Source organism: Felis catus, chromosome C1, assembly GCF_018350175.1.
Source record: "Felis catus isolate Fca126 chromosome C1, F.catus_Fca126_mat1.0, whole genome shotgun sequence".
Taxonomy (NCBI): Eukaryota; Metazoa; Chordata; class Mammalia; order Carnivora; family Felidae; genus Felis; species Felis catus.
The window spans coordinates 150,962,595-150,983,955 of NC_058375.1; the positions used below are offsets into that span (position 1 = coordinate 150,962,595).

Here is a 21,361-nt window from a genome sequence, read left to right on the forward strand (position 1 = left end):
TTTCATTGATTCTATAAATATTTTCAAGTATATATTAAGTTCAGGGAACTGTATAAAGTTTTATATGAAAATGAATCATACATAAATTTCTGTTTTAAAGAGCTTAGTAATTGAGAATGAGAGTGAAGATAAGGCCATATGTAACTCTAAAAGAAAGCATAGGGGTTTCAGGGAAGTCAGGAAGGAAAGTTGAGGATCAAGAGCTGAGAGAGAGAGAGGTAAGACCTCTCATGTGATCAGGGAAGGCTTCACGGACCACTGTGTCTTCCTAAATTTGGGTCAAAAGATAGGATCCAGGTCTATGGAAAAAGGGAGAAGCATGCATTCCAACAACAGCAGCAGTTGTTAAATACTTATTATGTTGTAGGTAGACTGGGTGAATTAAGCACTATATATTTCTAATTCCTTTAATCCCCAAAGAACACTGTGTAGATAGGTACTGTTGTTATCTCTACTTTACCAATAGGAAACAGAGATCCATATAAGTTTTATGACTTGTAAAATATGCTACACTTAAAAAATGATGGCACCAAGATCTGCATGTATAGCATGAGCAATGCTGAAGGCTTTCAAGTACTGAAAGATTATTGGGAATGGTGAGCTATAGGAAGTAGGTGGGATCAGACAACTAACAGAGAGGATCACTAAGATTGGAAAGGTCTATCAGGGTGAGACTATGGAGGTCAGTCATCAAATGCTAGACTAGGGCATTTATGGGGAGTTTTTGACTAGCTAGTAACACAGTAATTTTAGATAGGATGAAATAATAAAGACTAAAAAAAGTTGCTGGATTTGGTTAGCTAGCTGACCATTAACATATCAATTACATTTATTTAGTAGTTACCCTCTGCCAGGATTGAGAGGTAAATGTTTCCAAAATTGAGAATAATGAGGGTAGAGAAATGGCCACTGGATATAGTAAGGGGAAAGAAAGGAAATGGTTTTATTCTACTATGTACTTTCCCCCCTAACTTTAGCTTATCAAGTTTTACATGATTCATTGATTCTTCTTTCCACTTTCTTGATCTTTTATATTGGTAGACTATGCTAACTGTCTTATATATATTCTTTTGTTTAACTTTACAATCAATTTTATGGAATAGATAACACTATTAACTATGATTTATTGACGAGAAAACTGAGGTTAGGAACTTAAGCAAGTTGCTCATGGACTCTGATTGATGAATCAAAGATTTAATCAAAATTTGCCTGACTCTCAAGCTATAAAAATTGTGTTATATCCCCGAATTTAAAAAAAATCGCTCCACACAGTTGGTTATCTGGAGTGGCTACATTGCCATCTTCAGCTCTTGAAAACTGTACTCAATTATGTATGTACTTCTGATTGTTTCATAATCTTATACCACTTTTCTTTTGTGTCTTTTTTGGGGGGACAGGAAGGAAATACTAAAACAAGCCAGCCTTCTTGGAATAAGAGCAAAGATTTATTCAGCAATTACTCTGTGCCAGGCACTATTTTAACTGCCTCACATATGTTAATCACAATTCTTGCAATAACCCTAGTAGGATTGTTATTACTTGATATGTAAGGAATGAGGCAGAAAGTACATAGAGGTCCCAAGGCCATAGAACCAGGATTGGTGATCATAGTCTGTCTCTATAGCCTGTGCTTTCAACCCACAGACCTCTGTGTCCTTTTGGCATATAAAGGGTGGGCTATGAGGTGTTTTAACTTTTCTCAGTGTTTTTTTTTTGTTGCCGTTAAAAATTATATTTATTTATGACCTGTGACCCAGTCTACATTAGAATTAAAAAGGACAGTCCTGTCTTCAATTCACCATAACTATCACTTTAAGTACAATGTTAGTATTGCCAAGATGACATTTTAATAATGGGTAAATCTATTAGAAAAATTCACTCAAAAGATTTGTTGATTTTATTGATTTTTTTTAAAACAGTGAAATCTTTAAAGACCAAACACATTGCGAATTTTTATTTATGTTTTCCCCCCATGTACTTGGCACTGGAATAAGTGGGGCCTGGAGAGAATAAATTTACACACAAAAATATTTGTTTTTACATATGGTATTTTGGAGACTTTATGGTTCTCCTGTGTGGTTACTTGGCTACAGGTGTGTTTGATAACCATTTGAAAGATTTCCTAAGACCACAAAAATTCATCTTTCTGTTTGTATGTTTTTGTGTTTCATATTTTGTAAGAGTAAAATAGCATTGCACTGGGTGAATGATTCTTCCTCTCTAGATCGATTCATACCATAGATGTCACAGAGAAAATATAAAGACTAATTTCATATTTATAATTGCATTTTTTAATTGAGGTATAGTCAACACAATGTTATATTAGTTTTAGTTGTACAACATAGTGATTTGACAATTCTATGCGTTAGAATAGAATTCTGTTCGTGCACAGCACGAGAAGTGTAGTTACCATCTGTCACCATACACGTTATTATGGTATTATCGACTATATTCCCGATGCTGCATTGGTTTTTAATTAGTTAGCTGTGCCATATTTTAGTACCATTTATTCCAAGGTTGCTGTTTTGCTTTCCAATCTTAGGGCATATTCCTTAGAGACCAGTGTTATATCTTTGTGTATGTGTACAGAAACAGGGAAGCTTATTTTTTCTAGGTTTTTGTTATTGTTGTTAGAAAATGTATAAACATAGTCATATTTGGTTTAATTATCCTTAACTTAAGTCTTTGTCTTAATGTATGCCCAGTTTTCCTTTATTTTCATATTAACATATTGAGACTATTATTTTACATAAAATTTATATGATAATACCCAGTTCTGGCAAGGCAGTGAGGAAATAAGATATTTTTCTTGGAGAATGTAAGTGGATATAACACTTCTGGAGGGTAATTTGGCAGTTTTTATCTAAAACTACAAAAACGTTTATACTCTTTGATCCAGTAAGTTTACTTATTGTAATTTATCCTAAGGAAATAGAGGATATGTATAAGACTGTTTCTGGAAAGATGTTTATCATGCTATTATTTATAGTATTGAAAAATGAAAAAGAACACCCCGAAATGTCTAAGATTAGGGATTTGGTTAAATAAAGTATGGTACCTCTATTTGATAGAATACCATTTAACCATTAAGCATTGTTCTAGAAATTTTTTTTTCATATAACATTGAAGTAGGTGTGAGAGCTGATTTGCCAGAAACAGTCTGTACCACCATTAACCCAATAGAAATAGCATGAAAATAGTCACATACACGTATATTAATAAACGATATGCAAGGCACATCCAGAATGATTTTTAAAGTATTGATAATCTAATAGAAGTAGATTTGAATATTTTTATTAAATTAGAGCAGAAGTATGAATACAACATCAGAAAAGACTGAAATTTGAGGCATAGGTTTTAGTGGAAAGAGGAAGCACATAGAAACAAGAGCAGTTGTTCAACTTTAAAATACTTCTCAGAGGGGCGCCTGGGTGGCTCAGTCGGTTAAGCGTCCGACTTCGGCTCAGGTCATGATCTCACGGTCTGTGAGTTCGAGCCCTGCGTCAAGCTTTGTGCTGACAGCTCAGAGCCTGGAACCTGTTTCAGATTCTGTGTCTCCCTCTCTCTCTGACCCTCCCCCATTCATGCTGTCTCTCTCTGTCTCAAAAGTAAATAAACATTAAAAAAAAAATAAAATACTTCTCAGGAACTTTTTCCTCTTTTTATTATAAAAATATGGACTCTGATGTATATATTTGTAAAATTAGTCATATTGGGGGACATCTTTTAAAATTCATTATTTCATCTATTTTTTCAATGTATGTTTTACATAGTTGATTTTGTACCACAGAAGTATATTTGAGATTTTGGTTTTCACTTAATATTCTGTAATATACACTTTTCTTTGTCATTAACATCTTTCATTCATAATATTCAGTGGTTCACATGGCATTTCATTTTTGTTTTAATTTAATTAACCTTTTCTTGTGTTCCTATTTTTTCTCTTCTTGTAATATGGCACCAAACGTCTTTGTGCATAAACTGTAATCTCCATTATTTCCTTTGGACAGATTCTCTGAAACTGGATATACCGGAAAAGATGAAATATTACGGAAATGTTTTTAATGTTTATTTTTGTGAAAGAGAGTGCGAGAGGGGGAAGGGCAGAGAGAGATGCAGACACAGAATCCGCAGCAGGCTCCAGGCTCTGAGCTGTCAGCACAGAGCCCCATGTGGGGCTCGAACTCATGAGCTGTGAGATCATGACCTGAGCCAAAGTCGTATGCTTAACCGACTGAGCCCCCCAGACTCCCCAAGAATGAGATATTTTAAGGGTCTTAATAGACTTTGCCAAATTACTTTGAAAAGTTGAACTAATATACACTTTCTAAAGCAGCAGTATATAAAACAAAGTGAATTACTTAGGTTTTTCAGAGGTATTCTCTAAAATCAGTTATCTTTAAGTAAAAATAAAAAATGGATGCTTTATGATAAAAGTAAACTTTAATATAAAAAAACTTTTGACTCTATGGATATGTTTCTGAAGTATTTACTATGTTTCTCAGCCTATCAAAAACATATGAAACAATATTAAAATGGAAGTTACTTCGCCGAAGATAAAGTACATATTACAAAGATAAAATTAAAAGACATAGTGATTTTATTGTGGAAAATGAAACAGGAATTCTGAATTCTGGCCTTGGTTCTGCTACTAACTGACCTTGGACAAGTCCCTCCACTTCTCTAAATTTCAGTTACCTTATGTAGAAAATGAGGGCATTAGATCACAAAGTTCCTGAAAGGTGAAAAACAGAAGCTAAATATATGTTAATTATTGTAAAGCTCTTGCTGCTTTTAAGATGCTGATCCTTTATTATTTGAGGTGGGGTCTGATATTCAATAAATCACTAAATACGTAAAATTACTTTTGATTTATGCTTTTCACCCTTTTGGTTCTTTCTTAATTCAGGCCAAGGAGTTCCTTTGCTATGCTTTGGCTGTTCCTCATCCCTTTTATCAAATCTTTGTTAGAGAGATTTGTTAAGAAAAATGTAGAAGCATTGTGCTTTACTAATACAAGAATATCTAAATAACATTGCTGTAAGTAGCACCTTGTATGAATAAGTTTTTCACAGTGCAATGGTCATCTAAAAAATGGATATCTATTAATTGTAGTTGGTTAGTCTATGTTGAATTACTATTAAGTGGGTCAAGTAATGAATTATAAATAACTGTTCCATTTAAGTGATTTTGTCAACTAGATGGTAGAGAAATTAAAAGCTTTGTATTCCAGATTTCATATTTTTATTGCAGAGATTGTGTAACTACTGAAGAAAATTAGATTTTATATAATAATTAATAGTGTCCATGAAAACAAAGTTTATATCCATGTTATGACAAAATATATGAAAGAAAATCTCAATGTTCTATTTATTTCTCATTTATTTAGTCATTTATAGTAACTTTGTTAAGTGCATTATAAGAAGACACAGAAGGAAGATAAAATGAGTCTTCTCACAATTTTCTGGCTATTTTATAAAAACTAAACATATGCACATAAGGATAAATAAATACAACAGAGCATGTGATGAAAGTATATTGCTTGTCAAGATGAAATCTCTAATAACATAGAAGGTTAGGAACTAATCTTACATTTCCTTCTCCCTTATTTTTCACAGTTGATCCCCAGATTCTATCCCTTTTAACTAAAAAGTGTATCTAGAATCTATCAATTTCTTTCCATTTCTACTGTTAACACTTTTGTTCAGGCCATCATTATCCCTTGACCAAAATTATCTAGCTTGTCTCTCTGCTTCCAGTTTTGTTTTGCACGCTTGATTCTGTGCCACAACCAGGGTCTTGTAAAATTGCAAAACTGCTTATGTTTGATGGCTTCTCATTTCCCTAAGGATAAAGCCCCATGGCTTCTAAGCCTTCAATGGCTTCTAAGGCTTTCTGTGATTGGACTTTGGCTCAAACTTCTAGTCTTGTCTCTCCCTCCTGTCTGACTTACACTTCATAGTCCAAACACGCTGTATTTACCATTCCTTGAATGTGACCTGCTCCTCAGTTTTAGCAGTACTTCCTTAAGGAGATACTCTCTGATCCCTAGACTAAGGTCAGACGCCTTGTTACTGCTCTTACGTTGCTTCCTATTTCTTCTGTTATAACAAAATACATTTAAAACATGTTTAATTAACTGGCTTTTGTGATGGCGTATTATTTGTTGTCATGAAGTCTCTAGCACCTATATAGTGTCTGACACATAGAAGATGTTTGATATTTCATACATGAAAGAATGAATATATAAAGAGAGATGATATAGTTTAGGAGGGTATTATTCAGAAGATAGGTCTTCAAGAATGAGTCCTACTTTGATTACAGTAAGAGTAAATATTGCATAGATACAATAAGAGATTAAATACTGTTTCCCTACATACTTTTTTCATCTAGGTGTGTGATTGCATACATATAGCGGAAATAGAAATACTGCACAAGTTTAGTTAGAGGTAGTAACTTCTCTAAAGGGATAGTGTGAATCAGGCTATTGAAGAAGCCCGATGTCTTTATTGTTTTACAAAAAACAAACTGTATATATTTAAGGTATAATAACTGTTTTTCCCAGATATATTGAGATATAATTGACATACAATGTTGTGTAAGTTTAAGGTGTATAACATGTTGATTTGATACATTTATATATAACAAAATAATTATCACCATATTATAACTTTCAAGTCTATAATACTATATTATTAACTATAATCACTATGCTATACATTAGATCCCCAGAACCTATTTATCTTCTAACTGGAATTTTGTACTCTTTGACCAACATCTCCCCTTTCTTCCCTATTTCCTGTCCCTCACCCCTCAGCCTCTTAAAGAAGCCCAATCTTTAAGATTCATTTTGACTAGTCTCCCTGATAATACATATTATGCTCATCAAATGTCATGAGTGGGAGAAGGGAAAGTATACTGAGTTATTAGTCTATATATAAAACATTTTCTGTAAGCACTTTAGCTATCATTAAATTTTATTTAGTTTATTTCACAGGTTTATAAACAAAATGTTCACAAGTATATAAATGAAGTGTTCATTAACTCAGGCTATACATAATGTGAAGGCTGTTTTAGGATAATATGTTGTACTTAGTGTCCTAACTTTGAATTCAGTTAAATTGATTATAATTTTAGTCTATTTTTTGTGTCATTTCTAAAACACAATCTTTTGCCACATGGTAAAGAAAATATTTTCAATATTACACTGTGTATTAACTAACTGGAATTTAGTGTTTAGAGCCCCCCACAAAAGAAAATCTTTTCATTTATAATTTTAGAGGATATTGTTTTTCTGTTATCAGATTGCTTTATCAGTCTTAAATTTCCTGATTCCATGATGTTGTGGTGAAAGAAAGCATTATAAAAACCTTGTTGAACACAAATAAAATTCAGTGAAAAATCACAGTAAAAATGCTAATAGCTTACATAAATTTCTTTCCTAGGTTTAACCATGAAATTTTGGAATTTGATAAAAGCACATTGTCTTTTGCATGTTAAACTCTTTACAAGAAGATTTTAAAATATAAAAGGTAGTTTGATTTGAAGCATGTTGGTCTAAATAATATGAGATAAAAATGAAGTTCCTAGGAATTAAAAGTGAATATGTGCTTACCTATTTATTTATCGACTGTTAAACACAATTTTCAAAGATTACTAGAATAAAAATTCTTCATTTTTAAGGACTTCTAATTCTGATGGGTTAGATGAGTGATGATACATATGGTTTGGAGGGAAGATTCCTTTAAAAGGGAGTACAATTTGCTTATTAAATCATTATCTAAAGCTTAGTCATGTACGAAGAAAACTGCCTAATAATTAAGAGTTGATATTTTAACATGGTATTTGCAGCAGACACATTGGATACTTAATTAAGTAGAACATTGCTTATTTTTTTTTTAAAGGATTGACAAAATCAAACTCTTCTTGGCAAGTGAAATTTTTATAGTAGCAGAAGTGGGAAATCTAAAGGATGTGGCTCATTCTCTGTTTGGATGATGCAGAATTGCTCCAAGCAGTAAGCTTACTGTTTTCAGACAGCATTAGCAGCTTCAGCAAATACAACTGTGTCATCGTCCCTTAATACGGGGGTGTTTGTAACCGCAAAGGGGAGACGATAAACAATATATGAGATTTGATATCTTCTTGATGGCTTAAACAGATACTGATGGACAGATCTGCTGTTTGATGTTTTCTTCACTAGCCCTGAAGATGCTGAGACATAGAGATGGCTGTGATTATCTTTTATAAGACAGGAAATGCAATCTTTAGGGGTTTCTGGAAATAGAAAGGTCATGCAGTCTGGAACCTGTGAGCCTTTTCAATCTCTAAGTCATCAGGTATGCTCTCATGAATTATGACGATACTATTAGATTGTTGAGTTCTTGCTTTTTCTAGCTCTTAGTCATGTAGAATATATTAATCAATGTAATTGTTTATTATCAGATTTTTCTTAGGAGATTTGAACAAGTGATATTTATAGTAATAGACACCAGCTGTGAACAATATGAATTTTAGAAATGCGTATGTGTGTGTTTGAGTTCATGTTTACTTTAGGTTTCTTTTGAGGGGGGCAAGTGAGGAGTAAGGAAAGAGATCCTTTATTCGTAATCAAAAGCAAGGTTTGGGGCTCTCCAGATTTTTTCAGATTAAGCCCGAATACAGTCATGTGCATCTCTTATTTCGAATGATAAAAATAGCACAATTTGTTCAGTATGATAAGGATACATCATAGCTGGCTGCTTATAGATAGTGAAATATTAAAAATTTTTTTATCTGGAATTTCTTAAGCATAGAAATAGATGTTGCTACCATTGTACAACCACAGGAATACAACTTTGATGAGTAGAATCATGTTTGCCCGCATCTAAGCTAATTTCCTAAAATTTTTATTGCAGTATCTGAACTGTTTTAAAAGGCATAAGTTTAAATTATTTCCCAGATCTATTGAAATAATGATGCTCTTACTCCTCTTAATGTAGATGTCTGCTGAAGGCATTGCTTGTAGCTGAAAGCAGATGATAAATCTATTTTTTGTTTTTGCTTTGTGTTGTTGTTGTTTTTTTACAAAGAATGCTTGTGACATTTAAGCTTGTTTCAGATTTTTTGATACAAAGATACTCCGCATTAGCTTAGTTTCATTTTCAAAATTAAAAGACTTGACTACATTAAACATGTTAATTACAAAGAGTAGGGAATCATCACAGCAAAGAATTTGGATTTATATGTCCATTTTATCTTGAAACTCTGCTGGTTATCTTAAACTATTTTTATTAAGGTATAATGCATTTAACTTGGTTTTGTTATAACATATCTTCAGAATTGGATAAGACACTGTGCCCGTGTTTGACATTACAATTTTGAAGAAAGGATATTTTATTTTTTTACATTACACATATTTCTTCCTTAGTTTTAGAGGGCTTGTTAGATATTTGACCAGGTATTCCATTTTAAATAAGCAAAAAGAATGTTGCAGCATTTCTCAACAGAAAGATGGCTTTGTTTTCATGATTTTGTAGCATGATTAGGATTTAATGCCTCATCAGGGTGATGCTATAGTAATGAAAAGGAGTATGTTTATCGAAAGACAGAAGTGGGAGTCTGAAACAGTGATTTACTTCAGTTAAGGGGTTGGTTTCTCCTTTTTAATTAAAAACACATTAAAAATTATACCTACTGATATTGGCTATAATTTATATGTTATTCAGGCTACTTAGCCAGCTTATATTCTTATTAGTAGGGAAGATTGCCATATTCTTAAGCTTGATTAGTTTTGGAATGATTTGGATATACCTTTTAGTTGCTACAAAACCTGTTTAATCTGTTAGAATTTATTTCCAGTATTTGCATGTATTAGTCGCTATGAGTACATTCTGTTTCTTGGCATTGCTTTGGGATTCTTCTAGGTATTGGTTTTACAGCATTCTGCTATTTTTCACTGTATTTATGATCTTTCAAAAAAACTAAACCATAAAGATTTTTGGTTATTTTCCTTTAGTGGCACTTACAGGATATCTCAATACTTTTGTAAGGTAAAAAAGCTACTGCCTTAGAGTTGTCATTTCTTTTACATGTTGGAGAAAAAGTTCTCTCTGTTGCTATGTCAAAATGCATTACCTTAAAAAGTAAAGATTGGTTAGAATGTCACGGACAGTTAAATTTAATGTCAACCCTTCTTCCTGTGTGGCCAGATGATCTTGACCTTTTGAATGGATTTGATTGTAAGTCTGCCCAGCAATGATTGGTCATCTGCTTTTTACAATGGCTGCCTCTGTCTTTACTATTTTACACAAACATTTTACATCATAAAGGTTTTCTAAAGGTAAGCTGTCTATAAGCAACGATTTGAGTAATTGTTGCGTTTAGTCAACATTATGTGGACTGAATTTGCACAATACTGCATTTGGTGTTGTGAGAAGTACAGCAAAGAAAAAGTTGTGTTTTGCTTTCAAGGAGATTCTGAGAAAATATACGCAATGAGCCATGCTCATGTTTTGAATTGACTTTTCAAAGACGGTATGCTACGATCAGTTTTAACTTGATTTATAAACTAATGAATCCTTGGATGAGTTACATGTAACTCTATAATGCATAATTTATTGTATCAAGGCATTGTAAAATATTTTTGTGTGTGTTATGAGCCACAGTTGGCAATTTATGTTGAGAGTAAAGGTGGATGTAACCCATTGGCAGGAAACAGAAGCAGGGACCTTAAGAATTAGCTCAAAAGAGGGATGTGACCAGTCTAGTCTCATTGTGTATTATGGAAGGGGACTTTGACTTCATAGGGATTAAACTTTGGAAATCAAGACTCGCAAGTTTGGGAGCGTTTGATGCTAACTAGGTCATTAGGGAGTTTTTTTCAATAAAATGGGGGCGAATGAGACTCACTTTGGGATTTGAGAAAGGGGACTGAGAGAAACTTATATGGACATAGGCCTTAGCCAGCTGGCTGTTGCACATCCAGGCACCACTTCTTTTCACTTTCATACCAGTATGCTGGCTAAAAGTAGCAAGGAGGTGGGTAGAGTGGATACAAAACCCTTGTTTCTCCCAGAATCCTAAAGTGGGGCACACTGCCCCGTAGTGCCTACAAAGTGCCTGTTCTCTTGTATCAGAGCAAGAGAAAATTGACTTCAAATTCTCCTGGTTTGTAACAGCTAGCTGGCTGCAGTAAGATGTGGTGAGTATGGTGGTTGAGTATCTGGACTGCCATGTTCACTGGGTTCAGATCTTAGCTATACCACTTACCAGCTATGTGATCTTGGGCAAGTTACTTAACCTTTCTGGGTATCCGTTCCCTCATTTGTAATATAGAAATAACAATGGTAGCTATCTCTAAGAGTGTTGTGAAGATGAAATGAGGTGATATATATAAAACATTTGTAAAACTACCTGGTATTTATAACAAACACATTATTGCCAAAATTATATGTTGACAGACATTAGTATGTACATTCTCTGAGCTAGGATGAGCTATCAGCAGGTGTTAGTAATAGTAGTCATGTAGTTTAGTTTTGTTACCTTTCCTTCATTTTCCTTATCAAATAAGAAATTGAGTCAAAAACATATGGTATACTGAAATAAAGATGGCTATAAAAATGCAAACAAGGAAAAACATCCTACATCTGATTGCATTATAACATTTATTAACTATAAGAATTGTGATTTGATGAAAAATGTTGTGTTTAAAGGTTTTTTTTGCATCTGCTTATAGGCTGACTTAAGTTTCTGTTTGTATTCTGTGTAAAGATTCTTTGCTTTCTTATATTACAACAACTACTTCATTCATGACAAAAAAAAAGATTATGGGGGCTTTGCAGGTCTTCCTTAATTGTAGTTGAATATTAAAATTCAGGAGTAAATATCCAGGTTTAAGGGAAATAATAGAGAAGTTATATAGCTTAGACTTAATGATCTGAGTTATTTTTTTAATCATTAAAAATGTCCAAGAGGTCCCTGGGTGGCTCAGTCAATTAAGCGTCCAACTTCGGCTCAGGTCATGATCTTGTGGTTCATGAGTTGGAACCTGGCATCAGGCTCTCTGCTGTCAGCACAGAACCCAATTTGGATTCTCTCTCTCTCTCTCTCTCTCTCTCTCTCTCTCTCTTCCTACCCTGTTTGTGCTCTCTTTCTCAAAAATAAGCATTAAAAAAATGTCCAGTACAAAAACGTTCACTGACAGTTAAACACACTTGTTTTATTTGTTTCATTTTAGTTTTATTGGTTAATGTTTTTATTCTAGATGAAAGACTAAAATGATATGTGTTATAAATCCAATACTGTATGTGAATAGACCAATTCAAGTTCCTATTTGATAGCGTATGCTATTTTGAATTGCTGGTGTTTATTTAATGTAAAAATATCTACAGTTGACCCCTGAACAATGCGGAGGGGAGGGGTGCTGACCCCTTGCACGGCTGAAAATCTGTGCATAACTTTGACTTCCTTAAAATCAACTACTAAGAGCCTGCTGTTGACTGGAAGCCTTACTGATAGCATAAACAGTCAATTAACACCTATTTTGTATGTTATATGTATTACATTCTGTATTCTTATAATAAAGTAAGCTAGAGAAAAGAAAATGTTAGGATAATCATGAGGAAGAGAAAATACATTTACAGTACTGTGTACTGTATTTATATTAAAAAAAATCCACATATAAGTGTACCTGGGCACTTCAAACTCATGCTGTTCTGTCAAGCCCCAGAGTCCAAGTGAGTAATTTGGTAGTTGGATGAAATATACATGCTTAAGTGTTACATTTTATGATCTCTTTGCCTTTTAGTTCTCTTCTCTTGAGCAATTTTCTCAGTGTGTAGCTATTTCTTTCAAATTGGCACAGGGTCAATCAAATCTCAGCACAGTGCAATTTCTTCAAACAAACATACAAAATACTATGATGTTCTAGTAAGCACAGTACTGGGGAGAGATATAAAGACCAATAGGTCCCTGCTTCAGGAAGTCACAGGTAGTGAGTCATAAACACTAAATACAAGGCACTACAACAGAATGTAGAAAGTAGTAAGTGCCTTAGAGATTCAAAAGAGAGAAGAAAGAAGCGTAAATCATGATGCTGTGAATTCTGTGGGCAGAATATTTCAAGCTGAATGGGGACAGGAGAGGAGAGGCTAGATGAGAAGGTAGGGAAGTCTGAAAAGGTAGCATCTGAGGTAGACCAAGACTGGCCAAGATGGGAAAGGTCCTTTGGGGCAGAGGAAACAACATGAACAAAGACATGGAAGCAGAAAGCAAATAGTATGTTTGACTAGTATGGACTAGTTCATTTTGGCTATAGCCCGGTAGGAGAATTCAGGCTAACACAGGAAGGTGTGTTGGGACCAGATAGTACAGAGTCTTGAATGTTAGATTATGATTTCTAAACCGAGAATATGTCTATGTTGATTTACTTATTATTGGGAGAAAATAAAATAAAAAACCAAAAGAGCAGCACCTATATTCTGCAGTCATTCTTAGAGCTCTAACCCTCTTGAGACTTTGAAAATGAAAATTAAATTCCTGAGTAGATTTAGTAGTTAGTAGACAAGGTAGGGGGTAGAAGCAAAATGAAGGATTTTAATAAAATTCTCTATCAAAATTGCACGTGAGAGCATTTCTGTCTATCCACAACCACTCAAAAGTCCTAGATTTCAGATCCTAAGAGACCTCCTGCTTGTCCCTGATGTAAACTCTATTTTATTGGTAGGTAATCTGATTTAGCTTTGGTTTTATTTTTGACATTTACTAGACCAAGGACAATCTAGAGGGATCATTTTAATACAATGAATATACATGTCACTATGGTGAATATTTGGATAATAAAGACTTTGTCTTAGGGAAAATTGGAACTAGAAATGCTGTTTATAATCATGGAAGTTTCAGGGATATTTTAGGTTTACTCATTGTTCATTTAGAAATGATAATATAAATCATCATTGCTAAATACTTTTAATATCGCCTTTAAATCTCCTCCATACACCAGAAGCATTTCAGTATTGCCTGTGGTTAGTAAAAAAGCTGGGTAACATCCAAGAGCAGATTTCCTTTAAATGTGACAGCTGGGGTGTGACTTTGTTATCAGACCCAGGAAGATGATACTTGTGCCTGGGAATTGTGAAAAGATTGGAATCGAATACTCTTACTTAGCACATAATCCATATAAAGTATGTCAGAAGTGAAACGCATGGAATACCACCAGTGTGAGTAAAAATGAAACCGGACACAGTAGCTCTTCTGGCTCTATTTTTAACAGACCCATATAATTGAGAATATTCTGTTTCTTTCTATAGAAGTCTGAATTACTTTAAAACCTCATTTTCTCGTTCTTGTGAGGTTCTTATTAATCCTTATGACTTCACATTGCCTGGGAAAGGGTAATACTTCTAGTAGGGATCCAATAAAATTTCAGTACTTGTTTTAGAATCATAGATTCATTTCTGGGAGAAACCTTGGAGATCATTGGGCTTTGGGTTGCTTTAAAACTTTAAAACATTTAAACATTTTTTTCTCAAAAAAAAAGTACATAAAAGACATTTAGTGATGTGATCCTTCCCCCACCCCAAGCATTTCAAAAATGATAATACAGAATGTAAATAAGAATTAAAGATAATTGAATATGTCTTTATCAAACTCTTCTTTCTAAAAGGCAAAAAGGGCCTGGTTTCAATGAAGCACATTGCAAAATGTGCTGCATTTAAAGGTGTACATCTATTCGTATCCATTTCTTTTTCTAAAAAAAAAAATTATTTAATCTCATAAGAATTTGAGTCTATTGCATAGTATAAAGGGAGGCAATATGGCATAATACTTAACAGCTAGAGTTATCAAGCTGGATTCCCTTTGTTGGATCCCATATCTTCTACTTTACTGGCAATGTTTATTTTAGGAACATTACTTGAGCTCTATTTTCCTCAGGATTGCCAGCTGTAAAGTTGGGATGCTGATGTACTAATGTCTAGATTTCTGATGAAATCAATTGAATTAATCAATTAATAAAAGTAAGGTAACTTGAAACAGTGCTTAGCTTACCAAGTGCTAGTCACTATAATTACTCCCCACTGGACTAGGTAAAGTTGAGGAGAAAGTTATAAAACCTACAAAAGATATAAAACAAATCTGTCTCGTCAAAGATCTTATGTATATACACACACATACACACATATTTAGGACATACGTGTGTATACATACATACATACACATTATACTTTAATTATATATAGTATACTAAGTAAGAAACTAAGTAGTTTGCCTAAGATTAAAATTGCCAACAAAGGATATCGTGATATAAGATCCAAACTGGAAAGTCTAGCTCTAGAACTCCTGCTCTTAACCACTTTGTTTTACTGCGTAGGGTTCTGTAAATGTGAGTTAGATAGCCATGTATAAGTTAGTATATTCTAAATGCTGAATTGAGATAAGAGATGTCAAGGCAAACTGAAACTTCTAGGGAAGACTTCTTGGCAGAGGTGTTAACTGACTTTCATTACACCCTTTTTTGGGTTTCTCTTCCACTACAAATACTACATGTAGAGTCATTAGCACAGTTCCTGCCATAGTGCTCAATAAATTATAGTTATTGTTGCCATAATCTTTCTGATAGTTTCTTCTCTATCTTCCCTAATTGGTGCAATGTACTGTTTGAAAATCATGAGCTAATCTATACTCATGACTGAAATTACCCACCAGTGATTCTTAATTGTGACTATACATCAGAATCAAATGTTTCGCTTTTTAAAAACATTGAGGCCCCAAGCTTATCTCAGAAATACTAAAGTCTATGGAGATGGAACCCAGCTTCTTAATTTACAAAAAGTTTTCCAAGTGAATATCATGAACAGCCAAAATTGAGAACTGCTGCTGTACGTGGTGATTGTAGAATAGAATGGAAGGGGTCCCTCGGTGGCTCAGTTGGTTAAGTGTCTGACTTCAGCTCAGGATGTGATCTCATGGTTCATGGGTTTGAGCCCTGCATTGGGCTCTGTGCTGACAGCTCAGAGTCTGGAGCTTGCTTAAGATTCTGTATCTCCTTCTCTCTGCTCCTCCTCTGCTCACACTCTGTCTCTCTGTCTCTCTCTCTCAAAAATAAATAAACATTTAAAAAAATTAAAAAAAATTTAGAATCGAATGGAATAGAGTAGAATAAATAGAATTCCAAACCTATAGTTTGTGTCTGCATCCTAATCTCTGTCTAGTGTTCTAGACATCACATCTTATTAGACATCTCTGCTCATTTATCTTACAAACACCTCAAACTTGCTATGTCCCGAACTAACTTACTATTTTCTCTTCAAAACCTCTTTGTCTTCCATAGCATGATGACCTGATAATTCTGTTTCCACTTTTTTTTTAATCCTAACCTTACATCCAGTTACTAAGTTATGTAGATTCTTTCTCTTAGGGAGTCTAAAGTTTACCCCTTCTTTCTATAGTCTTGACCTTAGTGTGATTTCATATTCTTTTTTCACCGGGACTCTTGTAGTCATTTCTTAACTGATATTTCTTTTTCTTCCTGTTACCCATCCCCAAAGTAACCTACTCATCATCATTCAGCTGCCTTAGTACTCTTTCCAGAATGTAAACCAGCGACTGGCATTTGCTTACTTACATTCATTCTAAAGCTCCCCATTACCTTCAAGATAATTTTCAGGGTTCAGAAAAGTGAGAGTATTTGTCTTTCTCTGTCTGACTTATTTCACTTAGCATAATGCCCTCAGTCCTAGGGGTATAGCTCAGTGGTAGAGCATTTGACTGCATAATGCCCTCAGTCCATCCAACCACATTTGCTGTCGCAAATGGCAAAATTTCCTTCTTTCTCATGACTTAATAATATTCCATTATATTTATTTTACCCACTTACCTATGTTGGACTCTTAGATTATTTCCCTATCTTGGGTATTATGAATAATGTGACAATGAACATAGGAGTGCAGATATTTCTTCAAGATCATGATTTTATTTCTTTTGGATATATATATCCAGAAGTGGAATTACTGCAACATATGGTAGTTCTATTTGTAATTTTTTGAGGAATGAGGAAGTGACATTTATTTATTTATTTTTATTTATTTAAAAATTTCTTTTTAGCGTTTATTTCTGAGAGACAGAGCAAGTGGGGGAGGGGCAGAGACAGAGGGAGACACAGGATCTGAAGCAGGCTCCAGGTTCTGAGCTGTCAGCACAGGGCCTGATGCGGGGCTCGAACCAACAAACCATGAGATCATGACCTGAGCCAAAGTCAGACGCTTCACGGACTGAGTCACCCAGGCGCCCTTATGAGGAAGTGACATTTAAATTTAACCATCTTTAATTAAACTCAGTCTAAATTCTATTAGTTAGCTAGAGACAGACTCTCTCAAACCTTTAAAATGCTCTCCTTTTTGCCTATAATGCCTTTGGCCCCTCATTTCTCTTTGTTTTTGCCTGGCTAACTATTATGCCACAAGATTTACTTAGATTAAGCATTGCCTGCAACTGAAACATTTCCTATTCCTTTAGAGTGAATTAGGTGATTTTCCCTAATGTTCCTCTGGATCCCAGTATTTACCTTAATTGAAGCGCAATGCATTCTACATTGTAGTCATTGATTTTCCTATCTCGACTATGAACAGTTTAAGGGCAAAGGCAGTGTCTCATTTCTTTTATTTACTTATTTATTTATTTATTTATTTATTTATTTATTTATTTATTTATATTTATTTATTTATTTATTTATTTATTTATTTATTTAGAACACAAGCAGGGGAGGGGTAGGGAGAGGGGTGGACAGAGGATCTGAAGTGGGCTCTGCACTGTGGACTCGAACTCACAGACTGTGAGATCATGACCTGAACTGAAGTTGGACTCTTGGCCAACTGAACCACCTAGGTGCCCCTCTTTTTTCTTTAAAGTTAATACAGGGGCGCCTGGGTGGTGCAGTCGGTTAAGCGTCCAACTTCAGCCAGGTCACGATCTCGCGGTCCGTGAGTTCGAGCCCCGCGTGGGGCTCTGGGCTGATGGCTCGGATCCTGGAGCCTGTTTCTGATTCTGTGTTTCCCTCTCTCTCTGCCCTTCCCCCGTTCATGCTCTCTCTCTGTCCCAAAAATAAATAAACGTTGAAAAAAAAATACAAATACATTGCCTGGCACATGGTAACTACTTAATACATTTTTGTTGAATAACAAAATAGGGAATTAGTATGACAAGTTCATGGAAAAATAAGGCTTATGTTACTTTGGACACCATTAGGAATTTATATTACCTGAGGTACATAAATAGGTACCATAAATAGGTTGAACCAGACTTAAGTATTTGAAAGTTAAATTAAGGAATTTTAGATTTTATGAATAACTAATATAATGCCTTTGCAGTGTAGCATATTGGTTAAGAGTATTGACCTGGCTTCAAACCGGTCTATGGCCCTTAATTGCTGAGGGTTCTGGGAAAGTTTCAGGGCCTCTTTAAGTCTCAGAATACTCATTGGTTTTTAAAGATTCCTAATGAATAAATGTCTGTAAAGTTCTAGCACTGTGTCTGGCACATTGCAAACCTTACAAAACCTTTGTTGTTGTTGTTGTGAGTTCTTATTATTACTGTAATTACAAGCAGTGCTGAGAAAAGTTGGACAGCTAGGGACTAACAGTTTCAGAATGTAGAGTTAGAATTATCTAGTGACTGACCATTCAAATGGCCATCAGAAAAGCCAAAATTTTAGTTCTAGTTCTAGCTCTACTATTGCCTTGCTGGAAAACTTGAATGTATCTTATTTTCCTCATACAAAAAATTACAGTAAAAGTCGCAGTATTAATGCTTTCTTCATCAGGATGTTATAATCATGGGACATCTAAAGAAAAAAACCTGTCATGAGAAAGACTGGGGATGTATATCTTTTGAAGTCCCTGATACCACCTGCTTTTGTACAAGTTGTGCCGTTTGCCTGGAATGCTCTTTTTATTCACCTTGATAATCCAATTTATCTTTTAAGATTCAGTTTAAGCATTAGTGGTATTATTGCATTCTTACCAGTAGTAACATAGCTCCAAAATGGGAACGAAAATGAAACAAATGGGTTGAAATCATAGGGAGGCAGTTTTGGTCCCATTCAGTCATTCACTAAATTATATATATAATTATATGAGGCATCATTAATTTATTAAGTAATTGTCAATATTATATTAGTATATAATTATATATATAATTTTGTCAGTGAATGAATCAGTGAATGAATGAGATCAAAGTCTGCCTTGCCACGATTTCATCCCATTTGTTTTAGATACATAGATGATAGGTAGATCGATCCTGAGAATACAAAGGTGGTCTTATAATCTTACAATATCTCTAAACATTATCACTTTCCAAAAATGGAGTGGCTTTACTTATGTCGTACTTAGCTGTCTATTACTAGATTTGTTCAATATCACAATATTGTGATATTCTAAATGGTATTCCTATGTTGGGGAGATATTGCATCAGATGACCTCTATGAATATGCCTGGGAAGCATAAGATTGGAACTTCTCACTGGAAGAGTGGGAAGAGCTAATGCCAACAAAATAGAATTAGAATCACATCTTAAGGCATGCTTTTTGTTTTTTCATAGATAATCTGTTATACTATTGAACTTGATTTTAAACTATATTCATAACAAATGGCAAAAAAGCTGTGAAGCTTACCACATAGGAAAGCGCTGATATTTTTATTTTTCTTCTGTATGTTGACATATAGTAGTTATGATTAGGTAACAATAAGATCCTAAATACAATGACAGTTGATGTATCATGAAGACATACATTTCTAGTCACTTAATATATGGTATTATGAATTGAAATTGTGCTTGTAAAACAAAAAAGAAATTGTGCTTGTTAGTTGTTTGACCAAACCATCAACAACTGATGAAAATAGAAAGCATTGTTTTTATTTCATTACAAATGCCTTTCTTCAATTGAATCTTCTCTTTTGATTGTCCAAAAAATGTCTCTCATTGCTTCTATTATATGAAGAACCAGCTGTCACAGATTATATGAAAGAATAGATAAATCACAGATTTTTTAAAATATGAAATTCTGTTATATTAAATACAAATCCAGTTTCTTCATTCACATGTGTATCCACTCCTAACCTTCCCATGTTGCACTCTTTTTTCTCAATAAATTGTATGACTTGATTAGATAGAGGGCTTAGCTTTTGATACATGAGATGTATTCACTTTTTCTTTTCTTTTTTAAATTTGCTTGTCTCAATCACTTCTTGAAGCTAAAAACTTTTTTTGCTGCTAAGGAAAAGGAGATCTGGATTAGTGTTCACATTTTCTTTTTCTTTTTAATTTTATTCATTTTGAGAGAGAGCTTGGGGGGGGGGTGGAGAAAGGGAGAGAGAGAATCCCAAGCAGACTCCAGGTTTAGCACAGAGCCCCACACGGAGGTAGATCCTAGGACCTTGAGATCATGACCTGAGCTGATATCTAGAGTCAGATACTTAGCCAACTGAGTGCCCTGTGTTTACATTTTCTATTTCTGATCCTAATTGTTGGTCTTTTTCAAAAGAAATACTAACTGATTTTCAAGAAAGAAGGATACAATATATTAAGGGTTAATTTATGTCACTTCAATAAGTTTTATATATACCTTCAATAATTTATTGCTATCTGGCAATAGCAATAGGTCCTATGCTTTTGGTTCCTATGCATAGGAACCTAAGCTTCCTAAGCTTCCTATGCTTTGGAACCTAAGCATAGGTTCCTATGTCTTTGTATGTGCTAATCTTACTGCCTCATTTCCTGTCCTCCACACTATTTCAAGAACTATTCTTCTTGAATAGGTCCTACTAAGGACCTATTATTTGCGTTGTCTAATGTTCTCTTGAAGAAGAGGTCAGGAGCAAGAGACACTTGTGCTGAAAAGCTAAGATTTAGAAAGTCATATTATATCCTCCATAAGATAATTCACAGTAGTTTGAAATCAGATGGCTTCTCATTTCTGAACCATATGTATGAGTCCGTGCTTAAAGTATTTCTCCTGTGCAGAGAAACAATTAAAAGGCATTAAATTATAAAATAATTCATAATCTTTGCTTATATGATGGGAAATAATGTGAGTCACACCAAGATCTTTATTATGTAGATACACCCTCACTTTCCAGCTTCATTTTTATGCTTTTTTGGGTATCTTGTACTATGATAATCATATCAAACAATTGGGCTTTTCTAATTAAGTGTAATTTTTTCCTATGTCTTTGTATGTGCTAATCTTACCGCCTCATTTCCTGTCCTCCACACTATTTCAAAAACTATTCTTCAAAGTTTAAACTGGCTCAACTTCTTTTCTGACTTTTTGCTGAGGCAAAGAACATGGGTTTGGGAGTTAGATCAAAGTTCAAATCCTGCTTCTGAC

The 21,361-nt window shown here is 34.2% G+C and overlaps 1 protein-coding gene across 8 annotated transcripts in view; it reads left to right on the top strand.

Moving 5' to 3' along the window:
• SLC4A10 (solute carrier family 4 member 10) overlaps positions 1-21,361 on the top strand; it is a 314,478-nt gene that overhangs the window by 92,116 nt on the left and 201,001 nt on the right. Inside the window, exon 1 of one of the 8 annotated variants that reach the window (XM_019838162.3) lies at positions 8,001-8,339. The exons of 2 other annotated variants lie outside the window; for them this stretch is intronic. In XM_019838162.3, coding sequence (XP_019693721.2) covers positions 8,259-8,339 — 81 coding nt within the window. In that variant the 5' untranslated portion in view covers positions 8,001-8,258. Of the gene's footprint in view, positions 1-8,000; positions 8,340-21,361 lie in introns of those variants that run through there. 5 more of the 8 variants (XM_019838161.3, XM_019838167.3, XM_019838166.3 and 2 more) reach the window with 5 other exon arrangements.